The 24,284-nt window shown below is 38.5% G+C and overlaps 1 protein-coding gene across 3 annotated transcripts; it reads right to left on the reverse strand.

Annotated features, from left to right (window-relative positions):
• Positions 1–1,235: 1,235 nt before the first annotated feature.
• LOC131334573 (phospholipase A1 PLIP1, chloroplastic) lies at positions 1,236–7,920 on the reverse strand. 3 transcript variants are annotated; one of them, XM_058369668.1, is made up of 6 exons: positions 7,590–7,920; positions 4,192–4,895; positions 3,022–3,552; positions 2,847–2,906; positions 2,314–2,730; positions 1,236–1,857 (listed from the first exon to the last, which is right to left on the reverse strand). In XM_058369668.1, exons 2-6 carry the CDS (start codon positions 4,867–4,869, stop codon positions 1,447–1,449), a joined length of 2,097 nt encoding a protein of 698 aa, XP_058225651.1. In that variant the 5' UTR covers positions 4,870–4,895; positions 7,590–7,920; the 3' UTR covers positions 1,236–1,446. The 3 variants fall into 3 exon arrangements, with proteins under 3 accessions (XP_058225651.1, XP_058225649.1, XP_058225650.1); XM_058369666.1 differs by having other exon boundaries at positions 7,507–7,920; XM_058369667.1 differs by lacking the exon at positions 7,590–7,920 and having other exon boundaries at positions 4,192–4,993.
• Between the last annotated feature and the right edge of the window lie 16,364 nt (positions 7,921–24,284).

Below are 24,284 nucleotides of genomic sequence, written 5' to 3' on the forward strand. Positions count from 1 at the left end.
CACATAGTAGCCTTCAACTAGTTTCCCAAAATAATCCAGAAAATGTAAGCTGGAGGAAGGGAGACACCATAAAGATCAGACACATTTTAAGCTACCGATGAAACAAGTAAAACCAATTAAAAGCTTGTTAATGGTTTAAAACGTTAAAATGACAAGCATTCCAAGAAGTAGATGTTAGTTAACAATCTTACTGTTGAGTAAGAACATCAAATGTTTTCTTCCTTGATGCTTGTCCAAAGTTCCAAGCATCTTATTGCCAGGTCATAATCCAATCTTTGAGGCCACAGTCCCTATTAAATCTCAGCTAATACATAATCTAAACAATGGAAATAAGGCTACCAAGTACCATCTGTATTGGGGGCAAACTAAAACTAACCTATTTGTGCTCTCCAACATGAAACAAACTCATATTTTTATAGCATACCAGAAGAAGCTTACCGATACAACAGCCACCCAAATGTTCAGTTTAAAATCGTGATGGTAAGGCAAGTAAATAATCAAATTTATATCACATAATTTCAGACTATGCCTCTTTCTCAAGCAGTTTCCTGGACCTTAAATATGAGGAAGAAGATCCACGATGTGCATTTACACTCTGTACAAAAATGCAGAACCCTCCAAGTGGTGATGTGCATTTTTGCTTCTAGGAGGACAAAACACCTGTTCTAATACACTCCAAATGCAACAATTTAACTGCATTTACACTCTGTACCCAAAACTAGAGAAATACAAATTGATTTCCTACCACTTTCACCAGCGCTCTCTAGGCCGACCATCTGGAAATGCAAGCATCTTTTCTTCATTCTTCAAATTCTCTACCTGTTTTGGTAATTTAATGGTAGAGCATAGCCTTGCCAAGGTTGAGGGTTCAAGTCCCTCCTTCCGCTCCTGGCTTCATCCCGCTCCTGGCTTCGTCATTTCGTCGTTTAGTGGTAATGAGGGGAGTGCGTTTAGCTGGCTTCATCCCGCTCCTGGTTTCGTCATTTCGTCGTTTAGTGGTAATGAGGGGAGTGCGTTTAGCGGTAACGAGTGGAGTGCATAAGCCGCTTTAGAGAGAGGGGCGAGTTGATTTGTATCCTTTACAGCAGATGTTATTTCCTTAGGGAGGAACCAGATCCCAGGTAGGGCTGAGATACAGTTCCTAGGCATGCGTTTTTGCATCTTTTTGGATTCATAGATGACAACATAGGCCATTAATTGGGCACTAGTACATTCTTCGAACTTGGAAAAACATCTTTTGAGTAAAGCTTGTACAAGTACATAGATGTTTTATTAGAGATTTTATCAACTGTAACTTGATAAATTGATGAACAACATACAAATACAATCATGTACTGAGATAGTTAGGCAAAATATACATGGAGTTTCGGGAAAATTTACCCCAAACTCGAGTTCTTATGGACATTATAACTCTAGATTTTGTGGTAGCAAATCTTCAGAAAAGGTTTAGACGCTAGTCATCACCTCCTGTTTTACCACCCTGTTTTCCTCTAGATTATGTTCATGGCTCCATGCACGTGGAGACTCTGTAGTCAACAGTGGCCACAAGAGACTTCCCTGTTTCCTCACAACGGTCTTTGTGTGCTGCCTAATAAGCCCATTGACTGCTTTCAGATAATTGCTTGAATCGTGGTCTCTGAGGATTGTACCTTCTGAGCCGTAGGCGGTAGGGTTGCTTAAGGTTTCCAGTGGGTGGGGAGAATTGAGAAAGGCTTTGAGGGCATTTTGGGTAAAGCTGCATCGGGTATTTTCAACGGCGTAGAAGGCACTCCCTGAAGGGAGTAAAGGGTGAGGAGGAGAGGACTTTTCATCTGGTTGGAGAATGTATATTTTACCCATCGGAGAGTACAACAATTTCTGCAGAGAAAGTCATATTAAAAAGGGTTAGATTACTGAATGAAGATTCAGAAATGACTTGCCTATCTTTAAAGTAAAATGGGTTTCTCCCTATATTTTGTTTAGTTTAATGGCAGGGCTTTTAGGTTGAGGTTTGAATGTGCCAGCCTTGGATGCCCAGCAAAAGGTAGATCCAAAATAACCGAGGGACGCATATGAATCCCCGGCTTTAAACATCAACACAACAACAAAATCCATGTAGTCCCCAATCATTGGGGGTATGGGCGTGGAGGATTGGAGACAGATCTAACCTTTGACAATATGCACAAAATGGTTGCTCTCAGAATACCACTGAAACAGTGGAGCCCCCTACCTGTTTTGCTACAGAACCATGCCCTCAAATCAAAGCCAAATGGCATCAGAGAGGGCAGGCCTTTGTGAAAATCAGAAATAAAAGAGTTGTGTGAGGATATCTACCTTCTTATTGAGGCATGGGTGGGATTGAAAAGTGCCACACAAGCGCTTAAGGAGTTGGGCGACACTGTTAGGGTAATTGCACGCGAATGCTCTTGGGACGATATCTCTATGCATCATCACAAAGTGAACACGGTCCTCATCCAACCCCAACTCGTCAAGAATCCTATGGCCTCCACAGAATACAAATGGCGATCCGAAGGTGACAACTGGCCACAGAGCAGAGGGCTTGACTACTTTCCTTGTCAAGAGCATCAAGTTAACCAATAGGGAAAGACTACCGCCAAGAGAATGACCCGTGAATTGAAACTTTGCACGTTCCCCAAATTTACGTTTGTGCTCCATGATTTCTGGCATGAATTGCTCGTATATTCCCTTAGCTGCTTCGTAAATTCCTCTATGGACAAGCACATTTGTCCCCTACAAGAAAGAAAGATTTTCCTGAATTGTTCTGGCTTTTCCTCAATGTTTCTGTCTTATTCGCGTGAAAGAACTCGATCTTAGACAAGTGTTGGGAGTTTTACGCTTATGCTTACCTCAAATTTTGTGGGTTCAAAAAAGAGATTTGCGTGCCATGATGCAACAGAGTCCGATCCCTGTGATTTTGGAGAACTAACATGTTAATCGTATGACTATACAAATAGGTTTAAGAGAGAAATTGCTGAAATTGATATAAAAGCATAGATATTGAGATATCTATGGATCAGTTACCTGGATGATGAATTGACGAGTATATGTGCTCAGATCATCACAAATAAACCATTCACAGGGTGATGAATGAAGTGATTGGAGGTCCTTAGCCGCCTCCTGTTTATCTTTCTCACCTGCAGCTACCACTGCCGTCATAGTTGACGCTGCTGTGACATATGCAGCCACCTCCGATTTGTATACTCGAGGTGAACAACTCCCTCCCTCCTCTTTTCGGTATGCTTCGTTGCCATATAAATCCCTGTCATCTCCTCCTTGTTTGTTTTCGTAGCCAAGGGGTAAAAGGTCGTCAGAACAAGATTGGACATAAGATGCAGCTGAAGCAGCAATCTCATATGCAACGGCAGGGCAATTTGGACATTTCTCCGCAGATTTCACAGCCTTTCCTCCATTCGACACAATAGTAGCTGAGGAAGCAACAGCTTCGCGAGTCAAGTCTTGATCAAGTTTGGCTTTTAGTGCTGCTGCTTTTGATTTCTTCTCCAAGGAAGACGTTACAAAGTAGAGGCCATATTGTCTTCTTAAATCCTTGGCCTACATGTCAGCCAGATCAAATTACTTATATATACGTGATCAAAAAGCTAAAGCAAATTGACTAGAAAGTTGTCATTCACAAATATTCTTGTTACCGGCTATCGGTATCTTCTGTTGATGGAGATCATTAGCAGAGACTAGTTCCTGAGGGGCATGCAAAGTGAAATTATTGGATGGAGGGTTCTGTACTAGATGAGACCATAGGAGGATATTCACTTGTGGGGCTTCAGAATAAACATGTGCTGTAGTTCTATTTGAAGGAGGGAATTAGTCTTCTAATAAATGCAGCAATATTGGTAGGTTTAATACGAAACCTACCTCATGGTTCTTGTGACAATCTCTCCTAATTGGTATGATCGAAACTCTACTGATCGGTCTACTATTTAGGGATGGAAGAATTGAAATGCTAGGTCATTATGGTCCTCCTAATTACACCTAACAAGTAGATTCAGATTAGAATTTTTGAATAAGAAAACTAATCCAGAACACTGAGGTGGAGGGATTTTGGGAACTGTGAGTGAACGGAGGGTGTTCTGATTTTAAATTTAAGAACTACAAAGTGGCACTGCATCATTCTGTTTGTGAATATTGTCAAGTACTTTCTTTGTATGGTAGTATTACTCTGAAGAAAAAACGTACCTCGATGTCCGGTATGGCATATGCCATGTTGCAAAGGAAGGCCAGTTGAGAGAAACGCTTAGCATCGGACCAAGGAACTTGAACCAACAACCTCGAGAACGACTCGGAATCAATTTTCGTATTCCCCTCTTCTTCTTCATCGCTATAGTCCGCTTCACAGCCACCCTCATGATCTTCATCCCAATCTTGATCAATCACTCCATCACTGTGAAAATTATCTTTCTGTTGCCTCTCTCTCCAATGACTCCGAATCTCCACTATCCTTTCAATCCAATTCACTCTCTTCGTCATTTCCCCTTCGTCTTCATCATCGCTCTCGAACGAGTTCTCCTCCGGCATATCTGTCTTCTTAGTCGTGGTCTCTGCCACGTCCATGTCCTTATTCGTGTCCTGATCAAAGAGAAACGATGGGAGAGAGTTTGGGAAAATTGGTCCTGCTAACTTGAAATTGAAAAACCCCATTGATTGGCTGTTTTTCATCTGTGGTTCGGTTGTAGAGGCTCGAGAGCGGTTGATGGAGTGGACGATGTGGTTGTCGGAATACGACCTTTTCATTCTGGCTCGGGCACACAAGTCCATGCCAGAAAAAGTCCGGCGAAGGCCATGGTGTTCTTGTAGTGTATCCTTTGCCACTGTGGGAAATGGAGAGCTAGTGATGGAAAATGAAGTGCATTCCATGACTATATATCCTCACTTTGAAATGCCTGGAAATGAACAATTTCGTTAGTGAGGATCCCTCCCTCCCTCCCTCCCTCCCTCCCTCTCTCTCTCTCTCTCTCTCTCTCTCTCTGTTAGTTTGGTGGAATTGTTAATTGAGGAAAAGCAGCGGACTTATAAAGAGGCCATGTAAATGCACCTTGTTTACAACGAGAACATAAATGATGATACCGGTTTACAACGTACAATCTGTTGAATTGACTAAGTTATCCATCCATTACATGCTTATAACTGCATATGGATGAGGGTATAACAGTGATTTCACTTATTTCATGGGACAAACCTCCCCAGTGCCAATAAATGCGGCGATTAAAGGCTTGGTTTCATCACACGGCTAATACCAACATATATAGATCATACCTAAATTTTGACCCTTCAATAACTTATACTATTAAGTAGGGGTGGGTGTCGTGTGGTGTTATTTTCATGTAGAAAAAACTTTGAAGACTTGATTGACTTGTTAAACGTGTGAGCTATGCCGATCCTAATGATCCTCAAACGTCGTGTTAGTAAATCATTTCAAATGGACAGGGACGCGGTTGCATATTAAAAAAATATCATGAGTCATGATAAAATCTGGTGTGATTGCAAGTAAAAAAAATGTCATGACAAAATCGAGCTTGATATGGTAGTCGTAGACGCGCGATCTGAGGGTTGCATTCCTCCCAATGGGGGATTGGGAGGAGTTGTCCATTTTCTATGCAATCTCTAGCAAATTCCTCAAACTTCAAATATTAAAAGATTTGAAGGTTTTATACTTTTTACATACTCCAATAGACTTTTCAAACTCCCATCTTACCATTCAAATTTTATTTCTCACCCTTCAAATGACAAACTAGTACAGTATTATTTATTGCATAAAACTTCCACTTTAATTCTTATATTGTGTACTGATTATCATTTTTTATTGCAAAAATATTGTTTGAAGGGTCATGTTTAAATAATCTACAAGAGTGCACCGTCAAAAGTCACCATTCAAATTGTTTGGTATACTCCTATGAGGTAGCAAAGAACACTTTTGTGTTTAAATTTACAGATCTGCCAAAAAAGATGCTCTAAAGGAGATGATATATTTAGTTATTTTTTGTTAAAATATGGGTGGTATATTCACCTCGTTCATCATTTTTTAGAACAAAAATATTATGAGAGACCTACGACTCAGCAAAAGCCTAGACAACCAAGTAAAAGTGGGAGTGCCCTTAACAGTATTGAGGTTAACCTCATCAAATACAGTAATCTACTAGTAGAGTGCACCGTCTAAAGAGTCAACCCTTATTTCCCGCTCTACTCTCATTTTGAGTGAGTTTTTGGTTAAACTTCCAGTTAAATTTTGTACCTTTTTATTTCATCTTATTCCTCTCGATGAGGGAAATTAGAAGGAAAAAAAATAGGGACCAAATTTGAAGAAATTCGCCAAAGAAATATTTTGTTGTATAATCTTATTGCTTTACTTTTGTTTGTGCGGTAAGTCGATGAAGAGTGAAACTTATTCACAGTTCAACCGTGAACAAGTTGTTTACGGTAGCAACATATCGTGACCGTCCAAAAGTGTTATGGACAGTCCGAATTTCAATGAAAGTTGAACTCTTTCCCGAAAAAGTTTTGTTTACATCCGGATCGTTCAAAACATTTTTGAATGGTCGCAATTGGCTCCGTAAACAACTATTCACGACTCCGCCATTAAAAGATTTTCTTGTCGGTAAAATGGCAGCTGCTGGATACTAAGAGCGTCTCTGATTCAATACTCTATTTTCACCTCATTTCTCAATTTGAGAGTATCAAATTATCATATATTATACCAAACAAAGGGGTTTTGGAGGAATTTTTCTATAACTCCAACGGTCCAACCCAATACTCTTCTATACTTCAGAAAACTCATTTCAAACCTGAAACATTCGTCACTTTCCTCCAGAACTCGTATTCTTGGATTCCAATCTTTATTGAAAATATTCAACAGCGATCTTATTTTACAGGTAAAGTGAATATTTTTTTAATGGTACTAATTTTTTTATAAAGAAGAAGAAGAAATGTACACGTACACTCTCATTTGATGAATATGTGATTTGAAAAATGTGATCGAGTAGCGAAATGGAAGAGATGCTTCATAATTTTCTACACTCATCAAATCCCATCCTCCAACGAAGAAGAGGAGGATTGGGTGGAGAGTTCTCCACCGTGGCGTTCGTTTCTCTTCCAAATTTTTAAGAAATGGAGATATAGAGAGCAGGGGTTGACGATGTCGCAATAACGAAAACATCAAAAAGAGATCGAATAGAATTAATGTCAATTGTCAAACAATAGACCTGAAAACAACAGAGAATTAATGTGATGTAACAGATTGTGACTTCTCCATATATACACGAATATGCGCAATGCTAGCTGTATGGATAAGTTTGCAATATTGAAACAAAAATTTATGCAACCTTTGGGGGCGGGAGGGAATGAGAAGGGACGAAACAATAAACCAAAAGCAGGAGACTCTGTTGGATACACTACTCACAAATTATTCAACTTTTGAGGGTATATAAACCATATGAATGTAGGTAGGCCAAAACAAAAGAGAGTTGGTGTCCTAATGCGGAGTTGTTAGATACGTACCTAGCAGAGTTTGTTGGACGCCTCCAGATTCGCAATGTAGAAATTGAAATGGCAAACTGCAATCAAATGATCACGACATATACCTGGAAATTATTAATTTCAACAACGATCGATCGCGTCCAATTTGATTAATCATGGAATCGCTTCGTGGGAGGACGAACCACACGGTGGAGATCGCTTCTTTCAAGATGATGATAGGTGCGTTAACTCCATAGGTAGCTCATCACATCCGCATCTCGTGCAAATCAGAGAGAGAGAGAGAGAGAGAGAGAGAGAGAGGCTAGTGGTGTGCTGCGAAAGCCCCCATCAGCGGAGACATCTCGCAGCAGGAACGTAACAGATCCACACAATGTAATGCACACACATAAATAACAGATTCTTCTCTCTCTCTCTCTCTCTCTCTCTCCTCTCTATATAACTTTATATATATATACAGAGACCGATTTGTGCACACGTAAATTAAAGCTCTCTCGGACTAAGTATATATATAAAATAAATGCATGTCAGTATATATACTCTCTCTCATGAGGTAGTGATGGTTCCCTGCATTCGCCTTATATATATATACACACACACTGCGTGAAACAAATGAAGAAGGGAATCACAAAACCAGCATGAGGAGGAAGGAAGGGGAATCTAATCACGTGTCTCCCCCCTCTTCTCTCTCTCTCCTTCGAATCTGCATATATATATTTTCACTGGACACAATTGCCCCTTGTGTTTTTTGTTTTTTAGTAAGAGTATTAATAATTTCCCACAAGTAGAGTAGGTAGGAAAAAAAGAATAAGATTTTTGGTTTTGTTATTTTGGGCAGGAATAAACAAACGTTTTGGGCATAGTCACAAGACATGGGGAGACTTTAGTCGTTTTGAAGAAAATGACTCATCAATTTGGTTCAACCAAATATATATTACTTGGTGGTTATATATAGTAATTAACGAATTTATTTTTCTTAATTAAATGATCAGATCTAGTATTAATTTGTTTTACTTCTCAGAATCATTCCCATTACTTAACGAAAGTAAATTCCTGTGGGTAGATGAGCTAATCAAGATATGGTCCAAGAGTGTGAGCTTCATATTTGCATTTATTAAGGACAAAGAAAGAAAGAAAGAAAGATAGGGGGAAAAAAAAAAAAAAGGCAAGTTGAGAAGTGGCTCATTATAATATGGATTCTATATTTTATATATACACACAAATATATTTATATGTATTTGTGGTAAATTGCACGTTATATTGAAGAGAGCACCAAACGATATTTAAGCCTCCAGATTCTTCACACTTTCAAAACTCTTATAATTTCCTCTCAACTCTTTCGATTATTATTTTTTAAATATTTTTATGATCGGAAGTTTGTGTCAGCTTATGTGTAACTCAATTAATCTCAAAGCATTAAAGTTAACAACCAAATAAACCTCCAACGACTCCCAAGTATTTTTGTTAGAGATGGCGATTGAACTTGCAAGCTTGGGTGGTAAACTACTTAATTGTTGTAATGCTTGTTGAGAAATCGGCTAAAACCACAACACACAACGGGAAGAACAAAGAATGCAAATAACAAAGACAGAACGTGGTTCTGTGGTTGTGTAATTAACTAAGTACATACATAGCTAACATCATCTTTCACCATTTATGAAAGTGAAGAATGGAGTACCAGTTACAGCGAATGTAAGATATATTTACAATTAGGGTTTACGTTGCTCATTATTGTGATACCCTGCTAAATATAGGTTTAGAGGGTGCTGCTCGATCTTGAGCTCCAATATAGTTAGCAAAGCCACAATTCAAAGTTGAACCAGGCTTCACAAACTAGATCAACAATGCTTCACTCAGCCAACTTAACTAGTTTTCTAACCAAAAAGGTTAGTCTAATGGTCAAAGCCTTAGACTTAGCAGTTTGCTCTTTCCTAAGATCTCAGATTCGAAACTTCTCAGATGTTATCAACTCCTCTAAGGCTAGTCCAAATGGAGTATTTGCTCCGGCTTCAAGTGGTGCCCCTGCTAGTGGATGGATAGATTTATGATCTTCAAAATTAGTCGAGATGCGCGTTAAAAAAAAAGTAGTTTTCTGTGTTCAGCAAATTAAGTAACACCAGGTTAATGGTAATCATTAGGTAGTTCTTGGATTCTTATGTTATGTCTTGTGGCTGCATTCTATTGAACTAAACTTAAATTTAACTTAAATCTGTAAGTTTTGTCTTTATTTGAATTTTTTTCGCATTGGTTATTTCTCAAATTATTTGGATAAAAGTAAAAAAAAATTAAATTTTTTCAATTTCTCTTGTCGAGACGAATCAATAATTTACAAAAATTTGGTGCGAAGTTAACAAATGTGAAAAAATAAGAATAAAACTCGTCAATTTAAGTTAAATTCAAGAGAACACAGTCTGACTCTTGCCCATTTGCAAGTTTGTCAGCTTCATGGGATATTCCTGTAAATGAAACGAGTGAGGGGTAGTTTAGTCTTATTAAATGAGGCAATTGAGATATATTTGTAAAGGCGTAGAAGGGGGTCGGGGGTTATTATGGTAAACTCGGGAGAGTTGTGGTGCCAAATGTGCGGTTGCATGGGGACTAAAGTACCACCATTCGCCACCGGGGGTGTTGCGCGCCTCTAGTTTCTGCTGTTTGTTTGTTTCTCTGTCTGCCCCCCAATTCCGGTGGCATCGGGCAGAAAACTGGTGGAAAGTTTTCAGCTAGCTGCTTGGAAATGGAATTCTCCTCTCTTGCATTGCATGCCATGTGTGAATCACAATTAAAGCTGTCTTTTATGAAAGGTGCATTGTATGGCTCTTTCATGAATTGTTATAGCACCCTTTGCATACTTTTACAATGTGTTTATTTTTAAATTTTTTACACAAGTGGAAGGGCAGATATAATACTCTGTCACCTTCATTACGGATGTCCATCACCACATCACTATCAGTAGAAGATTCTATTGCACCTGCGTTCGGTCCGAAAATAAAATCTCACCACGTGTAAGTAATGTTAAAAGTATGTTTAGCTCCAATAAAAACCGTGGAGGACTTGAACTTGGGCCTGGTCCAGTTATGTCCTAATCGAGTTTCCACCACTTCCCTTGGTAATTAAATACTTTTACCACGTGTGTGCATACACTAACAGGAATATTGTATATTATTATTTATCTTGTAGCCCTAGCTAGCTCATATAATCCTCCAATAGTATTGGTTGGTGATTATTGTTGTAAAAGTATGACTGCCTTTTGTTTTTCTTTTTTCTGATAAAAAATTCTATGACTGTAAAATCTTATGCCATTTGTCATCTACATTACACACTTGTGTCTTTATAATATTCCTCCCTTCTTAATTACCTCCTCTCCTCCATTTCAAAATGTACCTAACAGGCCGGCTATAGGAGGAGAAAGCCTAATTAACCTTGGTAATTAATAAGATCTCTTAATGTATTATAGTCTATTTGGTTGTACTAAAATGAATCTAGCTCGCAATCAAATTAAACTCATTTAAGTCCACTAGTTTTTTGCAACCTGGCATGATGCCATGTGTTGGGTTTTCAGCCTCTCAATCCTTGAGAAATTTTATCACTCCAACACTTTGGTGCACGAAATACTACGTAAATTATCTGCCAAAGTTACAAACACAAGCATGGACGCGCAGATTCGGATATAGATGTGTTCGGATCCGTTTGATGCATGTGGGGGTCATCATATATAGCCACACGTCTGCATCGACAATCAATGGTTGAGATATGTTTTTAAATTTTGACCGGTACGTAATAAATATCTCTGACTGATAATAGTTTGTTTTTAATCCGGATCGTCTAAAACACTTTTGGTTGAGTGAGATTGAGCTCCGTAAAACTTTTATTAATGACTCCTCCGCCGTGAATAAGTTATTCTCATGTTTGTATGTACGCACAACTTTAAAGCATTTTGTTCCCTCCAAATAAAACATTAATTACTCCCTAAATTTGTCTTGGTCCTCTTTGTGAAATTTCTTTCTTCTTCGCCACTTGTTCTTTTTTAGTTTCACCAAGTGCCCAATTCAATAGCCCATCGATTGAAGATCACAGAATGGCATCACGGATTGCTAAGGCCCATTGGGCCTTGGGTCAGCTTCTGCAACATTGTTTGGCAATCCTTACCACCATGCTGCTGGGTGGGTCCTTTTGTGTATATTATCTGGGCCGGCCGACATAAATGTCTATCAAGAACACCAGTTATGTTAAAAGTCACGTTCGTTTATTCGATATCAATCAACACACATGATCGCGACACATTTATATATATATTGACCAAAATAAGTTTCAATCCGGTGCGCCATCTCGTTTTTTTCTAAGTTGATTGTGTCCGGTAGGCCCCGTTGGAAAGTGATTAGAATTTCTTAATGGAGTCGGTTTAGGCTTATATGACTAGAATTCTATTCTAAGGTCCCATTTCGAAATGTAAAATAAGTCCTTATTTTTTAAGAAAGTAATTTCAAGTTCAAAAATAATGAGTTTATTAAAATCTAAAAATATGCAATATGGATCTTATTTGAAAAATCTCGATGAGATTTTTTATATGGTGCAAAAAAAATTTAAAAATTATTTTTTATTTACACTATTTTTTAGTTTGAAAATGTAAAATAAATACTTATTTTTTAAGAATATGTTCTGGAACGGGGCCTAAGTCTGTTTAGGTTTATTTAGTTCTAAATTTATTACTCCCTCCGTCCCTTTTTTTGTGTCAAATATTTCATTTTGGGCTGTCCCTTAATAAGTGTCCATTTTGTAAAGTTAGGGGGTAAAAGTTGGTGCATTGTCTATTTTGTCCCTAAAAGTAGATTTTATTTTAAAAAGTTAGTGAATAAAAATGTAATGATGATGGGTAAGTAGGGAAATAGTTGATGTGAAAGGTGTAATGATGATGTCTTTTTAATAAGTTGAAGTTACGAAACAGGACACTTAAAAAGGGACGGAGGGAGTATAAAAATAAGGAACCTTGGAGGTTTATGGGGTTTGTCCCTTTTGGGTCCGGTAAGGAAAAACTCTTTTGGGTCTTATTGTGAAGTTCTTCGTTCCTTTTGTTGTTAGGGCTTGATAATAGAGTTTTGAGTTGTCTATTTGGATTTCACCAAGGGTTTGTGCTTCCTTTCGGGTTTCATAAGAGATTAATCCTTGAATATCGTTTGGTGCTTCGATGAGAGTCACGGGTATAGTAGGCTCTTTGTAATATCCCCTCATTCATAGTGATTAATCCTCGTCTCTCGCTCTTCATCCGTAGACATTTTTGTTTTGTGTTTGAACGGAACCACGTATATTTTTGTGTTCTTATTTTGATCGCTAGCTTGTTGGCCGATTTGTTTATTCTCTACTTCGTGGCTGTCGTAACAATTAGTGGCTGTCGTAACAATTAATAGGCCCAAAAATAGTTCACAAAGGATCCAACAGCACGGTCTGGTCCAACTGTAACCCACCCTATTATTATGCCATCTTCTTCCCGAAATGATTAAACAGCTAAATGAGCACTAGAATGGATATATATATATATATATATATATAGAGAGAGAGAGAGAGAGAGAGAGAGAGAGAGACACACACACACACACACACACACACACAGAGAGAGAGAGAGAGAGAGAGAGACACAGAGAGAGAGAGAGAGAGAGAGAGAGAGAGAGAGAGAGAGAGCAACACCTACATGTGGCCGGGAATGGGTAAACAAATTGAAGTACTTGACGCCAGAAATAGCAATGACTACGTACAATGGATAAGATTATGGAATTAAAGAATTTCTTCAGGTTCTTTATCTATCCAAAAAAATATACATGGACGGAAAGCATATAGCGTAGAGATCTCGCATGTACACGTAAAACAAGATTACTGGAATACTACATCATTTTCCCCAAATTTTCTCTAGCAATTCAATATTAACAATTTGTCCTTCATGAGATTGCATGTTTGAATTCTATAAAGGCTAGCTAAACATTTGAAAGTTGAAACATTAGGACCACTAGAGGATTTGTTCAATTATTAATTTTAGGACCCCATAATCAATTGAGGTGAGTGACATCTAGTTAAGAAAAAAACACCACAACTATTCCCCAGTCAAGTCTCTCTAGATCCCTCTTTCCTCAGTCCTGATCCCCTCCCCCCCCCCCCCCCCCTCTTTTTTTTTTGGAGGTGTGGATTTTTCCCTAACAATGTTAGGGTAGTCTCGCCATTAAATGTGAGTCCCATAAAAGTAGTATTTTACTTGTAAGAAAGAGATGCTACAGCATTATGAAAAAATTTAGACTCTACGACAAATACTGTCAATTTTGTATACATCAGTAGGGGGTTAGCGGATGAGTTAATTAGTTAGGCCACAAGGGATTCAGAAGTTGTCATAACTCTTAACTTCAAGCGCCTCTAACAAGGCTCGAACCTTGATCTCTCTTGTAAGATGACCAGGAAATAACCGCTGTGACAAATACCGAAAGGAAATCCAACCCTTTAGGGTAGTGATTTTGCCACACCCTCTTTTGATAATGTCACACCCTGCAAGTGTATTTTTTGGTGCAAAAATACACTTACAGAATGTGGTATTATCAAAAAATAGTGTGGCAAAATCATTTCTCTTTTTATTTAGCGCGGGATTCTGTCAGTTGGAACAAGGTGGAGGCACTTTTGGCAACCAATGCGACAGGAACAATGAATATGGCCCCAAGATTGAATCTGATTCTCCATCTTTAAATATAAAAAATTGTGTCCTTAAACGCGTACGTGTAGTGCCAGTTAGATACTGTATTATTTTTGGTAGGTATCTGATTTGAGGGAGACATTTCGTTCGCTAATAAGTCCTTACGGCAGGTTATCATCATTTGATTCATTTCAGGTCGATTCATCAACATAAGATTTGTAGTACCCTTTCTCGGTACAAAATGGAGTAAATTATTCATCAGTAAAATTGGTAATTCTAAGATATCCATCAAGTAATGCTTCAACACGCTGACGGATCATAATTAAAGATTCATATGAATCATATTCATTGTTGAAGATGTCCAGAAGCACCGAATAACTCATTATGGATTGGTCTCAATACTTTCGTTTGTATTATTATATCTCTTTTCGGTTTCATGCCTCATTAATGTTGGACATGTCCAAAAACTCTTAAATTATGTTGGTTAGTATGACGTATAAAGATTGGACTCATTTCTCAAAATGCCTATCACCGTTTGCTTGGTTATACTACGAAATGTGTAATATAGGATCTTATAAGTTTGAGTAATTCCATGAATTTCTAATGAGGGGTTTGTCAATACTCAATTTTATCAATACATCAAACATTTTAAATAATGGTAAGATATCTCTTACGGCATCTCCAATTCGTGTTACATATCTCCATTTTCCCCCTTCAAATCTACTTTTTCAATCCTCTGTTTTATCTTTATGAGGGTGAATAGTGACACAGGGACACGAAGTATCCCATCGACCCTCCAAAATAGAGGGTTCGACTCTATTTTTTCCTCCCAATACATAGTGTGTCCTCACTCCTCCAAACCTCCAAATATAAAGGGTAGGGTGGAGGAATCCAACGCTCTATTTTAGAGGGGAAAAAATGTGAAATAAAGGATGTGCTGAACTTGTTCTTCCTCTATATTTGAAGAAATAGTGGGACGTTGGATATACTTTTAAGGTATCTTCAATCCACACTCAATTTCTCCATTTGAGAGTTCTATTTTTTGAGAAAATACAACTCCAACTCATCCTCCATCGGAGAGGATCAAGTTTGATACTCCAAATTCAGAGAATAGAAAAAAAATACATAATCTTTAAACTTCTTCCAGACAATATTTTTTACTAATGAAGATATCTAAACTCTCGGTTTAAAGGTTGACGAGAGGCCTTACCTTAAAGGCTTCTCCATTTCACTATTCACCCTTTTCAAACTCATTTTATTCATCAAATTTGTCATGCCCTCGATTTTTAACATAAATAAAGATAGTTTTTTTGTAAATAAAACTCCTCACGATATCTTACATAATACACCAAAAGATTTCACCATGTCCTAATCATTAAATTACAGATCCAACTCCAAGAGTTTGAATATATTACATCATAAAAAAAAAATAGGTTCCATTACATTCCCAAAAAAATGCATTTTATCAAAATGTCCATAGGTCTCTTTTACCACCTCTTTCGAGAATATCACTTGAATGCATGCACTTCGCTCTATGTTACTGCTCCGGGTTCATACCTGAAAAATGATAGGTTGAGCTACACTAGCCCAGCAGAGAAATCTACACAACCATTATATGCAAATGGGATGACAGGTAGAATGAATAACGGAGACAAGGTAAGGTATCTCAAAGTAGAAACAAAACATGATTAGTGATTGTCCCAATATCGACGACATAAATGAAGTTCCGTGACTATACATCAAGACTATAGGCTAACCATAACACCCTATTCCGAATACTCTATCCGCTCCTCGACTTCGCTTTAGTCATAACGTCACATGTTTAAAGAGAAAGACCTGTTGATACATGACTCTATGGTGTTGTCTCAGCAACCAATCACTTCTCTCGTATATTCATCAAATAAACCCTTACGTTTACTCATATATATATCACCGTTGCAATCCCACATCACATGGCGTAAACAAGTGCTCCTTCCGGGCTATTCATGGAGTCCCGCTACTCCCTACAAATACCTTCCTCACTAAAGGAACTAAATCACATCACGTAGCATAAGTCACCGTACCACAATTCCTCCAACACACCTCACCACTCAACCATTCATCTCAATCACATATAATGATTTCACAACGAAGACTTATTCACAAGAGGTAGTAGTTGTAATAGTAATAAGGATAATCCGACTTCATTCAACTCATAATCATTACACCATTCATTCTTCATATAAGCATTCACATATCAAAGGATATTCTCTCACAACGATTCATAGATTTTCACCTTGCAACTCGTAAAATCGTATAAGTTACGCAAGAGGTATACCACATATCAAACACAAAGAAATGTCTCGCGTGTCCACGCCTAGCGTTGTTTAACTCAAAAGAGTGTTCTACGTGTTCGTTTTTCACATCGTATGTCAACACATATAACCTTCGCCCACCTATATTCCTTATATTCTCTAAACCCTCGTTTCGGTGTCATAAGATTCATACGGAACCCAACGACCACCATAAAGCCTAGTATACCACTAGCCTCGTCAAACCACTCAATTAAGTACTTAGGAGAACCTAAGAATATCCATGTCTCACCCAAACGATTCTAAGGAAAAGGATTTTCCAACATCTACGAACATATCTATCTTATTTTGGCTACCAAATCTTATTGATTAAGAATTTGGATGTGAGACCACCACCATTGGAAAGTAGACTTCCGGCACATGAATTTCGGTATAAAATTTACCCAAAACGAAGTTCGGATGAAAAAGTTATGCCCTTCCGAAGTTTTGCCAAAATGCTGAATTTTTCATTTCCTACCGGTAGGACACATTTTCCTACCGGTAGGAGACCACAATTTCACGAAAATGACTCTACTGGACAGCGTTTCTACCGGTAGGGCCAAAACTCCTACCGGTAGGACTTGGGTTTTCAGTGCACGATTTTCAGATTTCACCAGAACAATTCCAACAACAAAACCAATGATCTAGGGTGCGATTCAAACACCAAATCAACACATAAACATATAATAGTTGTGAGAAATCCCTACCTCGAAGTCGAAGAACGAAATCCAAGCCCAACCAAGCAAGCCCTAGCTCCGAAAACTCCGAATCATCCGAATACTCTTCTCCGAGCTCAAACCCACGAATTTCCAAGCTCTATAACACTTGAATGCGAGAACTTTGCGGCGGATTGAGGTGGGTTCGAGGTATTTTGGGGTGTTCGAGTGTGAGAGAGAGAGAGAACGAGAGAAGCCGAGAGAGAGAGATCGGGAGGAGAGAAAGAGAGTTGGGGATTTTTTTCCTCTACACCCTCACACACACACATATATATACTAGGACACACACACCAACCACACTTGCACTCCCTCCATTTTTAATCCTATCACATTGACCCCAAATCAAATAAATTCAACAAATTTCACATTTACTCGACAGTCTAACATTAATAAACCTTTAAACGATTTTTTTTTTTTGTTGAAAATACGGGTCTCTACATCCTACCCTCCTTAAAGAAATTTCGTCCCGAAATTTGCATAGAATAAATGAAAGCACACCATCAATGGATTTCTTGTCCTAAGGGCCGTGTTCATCACACAACGCTTCGTATCCGCCACTTCCGTGTCCAAAATGCAAGAAAAGTAGAAAACTCTATAATGCCACAACTAACTAGCTTAGCTTTTTACTAAACAATTGCCAAGTTCCGATGTTCATACACGTCAAATCACGAAGTTGTCGTATTCATACAAATCATAGTCATGTTACCATCTAATTCCAGTCTCACAAACCATATCCATTCTCATTACTTCCGACTAACCAATTCTGGTTCCATGGACCGCGTCCAAACACAAAAGAGAATTTCATAACGTTGTAATTCAACAACCTTGTCAAGCAATACGTAATCGAAAAGTTCTAAGATTAACTCATCCATCCCAAGATTTACTAGATTCTTCGCGCACGCTTACAGGGAAATCAACTTTCATACATTTCTCCTTTCACCTCATTTCTTTACTCCCCGACTTACTCAAATTATTAAGACTCGCACAAGTAGAACTCTAATAGTTCTTAATACTAATTCAAGACAAATTCCCTCAAAAGACAAATGCCGAGTAGTTGTTAAAGTGTCCAACACGATGAAGTCTAAACTAAACAATGATCATGAATTTCCAACTTATATTTTCCAAAGCCATGGTGAAGTGTTAGTTTTGATGAAAATTTTGCCCCCTCCTTGAAAACTCTTGTTCAAGTAGTTGCCAAACCATTGAAACATGCCCATGTGTGACAAAATTCTATAGAATTTGAAAGGAAATGTTCATTTCGGAACGACATTATCAACAATTAATTACGAACAGCTCACTTGGTCATTTGAAAATAATGACAATTTTGTCAACATGGAAATGGACTATGATGTAGCCGACTCCAAGTCTATACCGTTATCATTTTTGAAAATGATCTATACCGTTATAAATTTGGAAAATGAACTATGCAAAGATTCAATTTTCACCAAGCATTATCCCTTTCCGAAAATTTTTGAGTTCAAAATATGTACATCCGTAAGTGTAACAACTTTCTAAACCAAGACCCACCACTCCACACATTTCACTATATTTACGCGGCGCTCCTAGTAAAGAATTCAATTCATGTTCGGCATATGTCCACAACATCCATGTAGTCTTACTTATTCAATATCTCACGAAGGATTAATTAGGCTATTGAAAATCTCAATAAGACCATAATCTATAAAGTGAAAGGCATGCAAAAAAAAATCATCAAATCATAAGGTATAACAAAATAAGGAGTTAAGATTAGAGATTTCAAGCATCACGTAACGTTACATCTAACTACGAGCTTTGGGTCACCCCATTCAAACACTTCCTATCGATCATCTATTTAACACGTAGCAAGTACCTATACGCACATCATCATCTATCCAGTATCGTGTTCCAAAAGCAAATTCCACACGCTAAGCTTACATTACAAGTCAAGCATGTAGATTAAAACTAAACAGCAACCGATTTCATATACAATTACCATAATAGACTAACCAGTTGCAAACCCACTGTACGAATTAATGGTTTACACATCATCGAACACATCTACGCATCAACGGGCTCACACAGTACCCAATACGACCACGGGCTCACATAGTGCCCAATACAATGGGTTCACACAGTACCCAATATAGTACGGGCTCACATAGTACCCAACACACTACGGGCTCACATAGTGCCCTATATGACAACAGGCTCACATAGTGCCCAAAATACCACAGGCTCACACAGTGCCCAATATAGTACGGGCTCACATAGTACCCAGCACACTACGGGCTCACACAGTGCCCTATATGACAACAGGCTCACATAGTGCCCAAAATACCACAGGCTCACACAGTGCCCAATACCATCACGGGTTCACACAGTACCCAATACAACCACGGGCTCACTTAGTGCCCAAACTTCATAACTCGTGGCTCTAAGAAGCCCAATAGTAATTTAGTTCATTTCAATCCCACAAGACCTTGCACGATTTCTATTCATTTTATCAATTTTGAGTATTTTCATCCCATTAGTCTAGTTGTCACAACACTTAGATTTTATCAGACAAGTTCATAGAGACAACTCTGCAATGCTATCCAACACTAGAATAGACCATACACTTCATAATAACAATCATTTGGCAATTAAGCACTTTGTATACGCATAAGTAATCTCAACATAACATATAAATTCACGTTACCTTGCAACGCGGTATGAGACGCATGACCCGACCCCGTGGGTCTTTGTACGCTCCCTCTGCTTGTCGATTGTGGACAATCTACCGCTAAGTGCCCCGGATGACGACATCGATAGCAAACCCGAGGTGGTCTCTGACCATGATATTCCTTCTCCTGAGGACAGTCTACTGCACGATGGCCCGACTGGCGGCATCGATAACACACAATTGTTGATCCCGACGGAACTCCTGACGTTCTGGAAAGATTAGGTGGTTCTGAACTATGCTGGCCCGAGGTGGACCAAAATTGATCTCTTTGTCTCTTCCTGCCTTGGCTCCCAGATGTTTCTATAGATATGTTCTTGCTAATGGTTTGTTTCCTCGACTCCCGCACTTTCGCCTCCTCTGGTATTTCCTCCGTATACTCAATACTTCTAGCACACTCGATAATGTCAGAAAACCTTTCAATTCGTTGACCTACCACAAACTTCTTGATAGACAGACATAACCCTTTCTCAAAACGCCTACATTTCCTACCATCGGTTGCAACTAACTCTGGCGCAAAACGGGACAAGTTTTGGAACCTAGTGGCATATTCTGAAACGGTCATGTCACCTTGATCTAACCTTTCGAATTGGTTTCTAAGCTGTTCGCGATACGACTCTGGAAAATATTGGTTTTCAAAAAGTGTCTCAAATTTAGCCCATGTCAAACTTTCCTCAACCGGCTCAATTTCCTGATTTGCAACTCCAGCCGCCCTCCTAGCATCTCTCCTTACTCCTAAAACAGATTCCCACCACTCGTTCGCCTCACCGATAAGTTGACAAGCTACTATACTCACCCGTAGGTCGTCCTCCGTAATCTTAAGGGCATTGAAGATCTTACGAATTTGTGAAAGCCAATGGTCGGCCACAAGGGGATCGCTACTCTCCCCATCAAACTGAGGTGGATTTCTACGGCTAAATTCTCTCATGGCTACTATGGCCCGACTGTCCGCGTTATCCCTAGGAGGTGGTTGCAAAAGATTAGCTGCCGCAAGTGCCGCTACAATATCCCTAGCAAGCTGATTCTGTCCTGCCCCCATTCTCGGATTCCCAATCCTACCCCGCCTATTCTCAGGTCTTGGAGGCATCTCACTACAAAGAAACAATGAAAAGATCATCAACAAAGGAATACACTGCGAATCTCCAACTCCACCAATCCCATCTAACAACTCTACGCCATTATACGGTAACATAAATGCAATGCCACATAGTTGGATACATATCAATCACTCAATAGCACATAAGTCATGTCACAATGCAATAATATTTTTTTTTTGAACCCATGAGACTCAAAGTCTCCCCACGGTCTCGAGGTATTCTAAACTTATGCTTTGATACCAAGTTGTCATGCCCTCGATTTTTAACATAAATAAAGATAGTTTTTTTGTAAATAAAACTCCTCACGATATCTTACATAATACACCAAAAGATTTCACCATGTCCTAATCATTAAATTACAGATCCAACTCCAAGAGTTTGAATATATTACATCATAAAAAAAAATAGGTTCCATTACATTCCCAAAAAAATGCATTTTATCAAAATGTCCATAGGTCTCTTTTACCACCTCTTTCGAGAATATCACTTGAATGCATGCACTTCGCTCTATGTTACTGCTCCGGGTTCATACCTGAAAAATGATAGGTTGAGCTACACTAGCCCAGCAGAGAAATCTACACAACCATTATATGCAAATGGGATGACAGGTAGAATGAATAACGGAGACAAGGTAAGGTATCTCAAAGTAGAAACAAAACATGATTAGTGATTGTCCCAATATCGACGACATAAATGAAGTTCCGTGACTATACATCAAGACTATAGGCTAACCATAACACCCTATTCCGAATACTCTATCCGCTCCTCGACTTCGCTTTAGTCATAACGTCACATGTTTAAAGAGAAAGACCTGTTGATACATGACTCTATGGTGTTGTCTCAGCAACCAATCACTTCTCTCGTATATTCATCAAATAAACCCTTACGTTTACTCATATATATATCACCGTTGCAATCCCACATCACATGGCGTAAACAAGTGCTCCTTCCGGGCTATTCATGGAGTCCCGCTACTCCCTACAAATACCTTCCTCACTAAAGGAACTAAATCACATCACGTAGCATAAGTCACCGTACCACAATTCCTCCAACACACCTCACCACTCAACCATTCATCTCAATCACATATAATGATTTCACAACGAAGACTTATTCACAAGAGGTAGTAGTTGTAATAGTAATAAGGATAATCCGACTTCATTCAACTCATAATCATTACACCATTCATTCTTCATATAAGCATTCACATATCAAAGGATATTCTCTCACAACGATTCATAGATTTTCACCTTGCAACTCGTAAAATCGTATAAGTTACGCAAGAGGTATACCACATATCAAACACAAAGAAATGTCTCGCGTGTCCACGCCTAGCGTTGTTTAACTCAAAAGAGTGTTCTACGTGTTCGTTTTTCACATCGTATGTCAACACATATAACCTTCGCCCACCTATATTCCTTATATTCTCTAAACCCTCGTTTCGGTGTCATAAGATTCATACGGAACCCAACGACCACCATAAAGCCTAGTATACCACTAGCCTCGTCAAACCACTCAATTAAGTACTTAGGAGAACCTAAGAATATCCATGTCTCACCCAAACGATTCTAAGGAAAAGGATTTTCCAACATCTACGAACATATCTATCTTATTTTGGCTACCAAATCTTATTGATTAAGAATTTGGATGTGAGACCACCACCATTGGAAAGTAGACTTCCGGCACATGAATTTCGGTATAAAATTTACCCAAAACGAAGTTCGGATGAAAAAGTTATGCCCTTCCGAAGTTTTGCCAAAATGCTGAATTTTTCATTTCCTACCGGTAGGACACATTTTCCTACCGGTAGGAGACCACAATTTCACGAAAATGACTCTACTGGACAGCGTTTCTACCGGTAGGGCCAAAACTCCTACCGGTAGGACTTGGGTTTTCAGTGCACGATTTTCAGATTTCACCAGAACAATTCCAACAACAAAACCAATGATCTAGGGTGCGATTCAAACACCAAATCAACACATAAACATATAATAGTTGTGAGAAATCCCTACCTCGAAGTCGAAGAACGAAATCCAAGCCCAACCAAGCAAGCCCTAGCTCCGAAAACTCCGAATCATCCGAATACTCTTCTCCGAGCTCAAACCCACGAATTTCCAAGCTCTATAACACTTGAATGCGAGAACTTTGCGGCGGATTGAGGTGGGTTCGAGGTATTTTGGGGTGTTCGAGTGTGAGAGAGAGAGAGAACGAGAGAAGCCGAGAGAGAGAGATCGGGAGGAGAGAAAGAGAGTTGGGGATTTTTTTCCTCTACACCCTCACACACACACATATATATACTAGGACACACACACCAACCACACTTGCACTCCCTCCATTTTTAATCCTATCACATTGACCCCAAATCAAATAAATTCAACAAATTTCACATTTACTCGACAGTCTAACATTAATAAACCTTTAAACGATTTTTTTTTTTTTGTTGAAAATACGGGTCTCTACAAAATTAGTTTGATACATTTGCTTTTAATAAAATTTGTGCCAATTAAAAGATACTCCTATTTACAATATCTTTAAAATAAGACCAATATTGAATATTTTTTTTAATAACGTTACAAAAATGAGAATTTAAATTTTGGAGGGTGTGTGGTGAAGTGAGTTTTTAAAAAGAGAGAGGTAGAAATAGAGTATTGGGTTGGAGTTAGATTTCCTTCAAAATCACTTTCATAATAAAAATATGTTATTTTGATCCTCCCAAATGAAAAAGAAATGAAGGTAAAAATAGAGTATTGGGTTGGCGATGGTTTTTATAAGTGCACAATTACAAATACAACTCTAAGAAAAAAGAATCAAACCATTAACTCTTAGGTGCAAGGATTCTAGCAAATTGAGCTAGCCTCGTTGGTCCATTTCGAAAGTTAGAGCATGTACACAAGACTAGTTAAACACCCAATTTTAGTTATTTTACCTATGCAAAATGAGAAAATTAGAGTACAACAGACTAGGTAAAAAGAAAGGTAAAATACATTTGAAATTTTTGCTCGGTAGTTTTGGCGATGTAATGTAGCAAAGGTATAACTAAAATACTATTGTTTCTCTCTCCTCTCTCTCTCTCTCTCCCCTTCCCCGTGACTAGCTTGTCAGCACTTGTGTGCAATGTAGGTAAAATAGGAAGACCGGTGCAGTGTGGGAGAAGAAAATGAATCGGTAAAGTAAATATTGGATACTGTTCATAGGCATTTTTGCTCCCAACTTGTGTACATGCTCTTACTACTAAAATATCTCGTCTACTTTTTCTTGAGTTTAATCATTCGCACATCAATTTCATCTCTTTAACCG

Source organism: Rhododendron vialii, chromosome 7a, assembly GCF_030253575.1.
Source record: "Rhododendron vialii isolate Sample 1 chromosome 7a, ASM3025357v1".
Taxonomy (NCBI): Eukaryota; Viridiplantae; Streptophyta; class Magnoliopsida; order Ericales; family Ericaceae; genus Rhododendron; species Rhododendron vialii.

Coding starts and splice junctions, on each gene's coding strand:
- LOC131334573 (XM_058369668.1), bottom strand. CDS start 4,869: ATGGAATGCACTTCATTTTCCATCACTAGCTCTCCATTTCCCACAGTG. Junction 3,553..4,191: donor ATGCCATACCGGACATCGAG/GTACGTTTTTTC, acceptor GCTGACATGTAG/GCCAAGGATTTAAGAAGACA. Junction 1,858..2,313: donor ACCCATGCCTCAATAAGAAG/GTAGATATCCTC, acceptor CTTTCTCTGCAG/AAATTGTTGTACTCTCCGAT.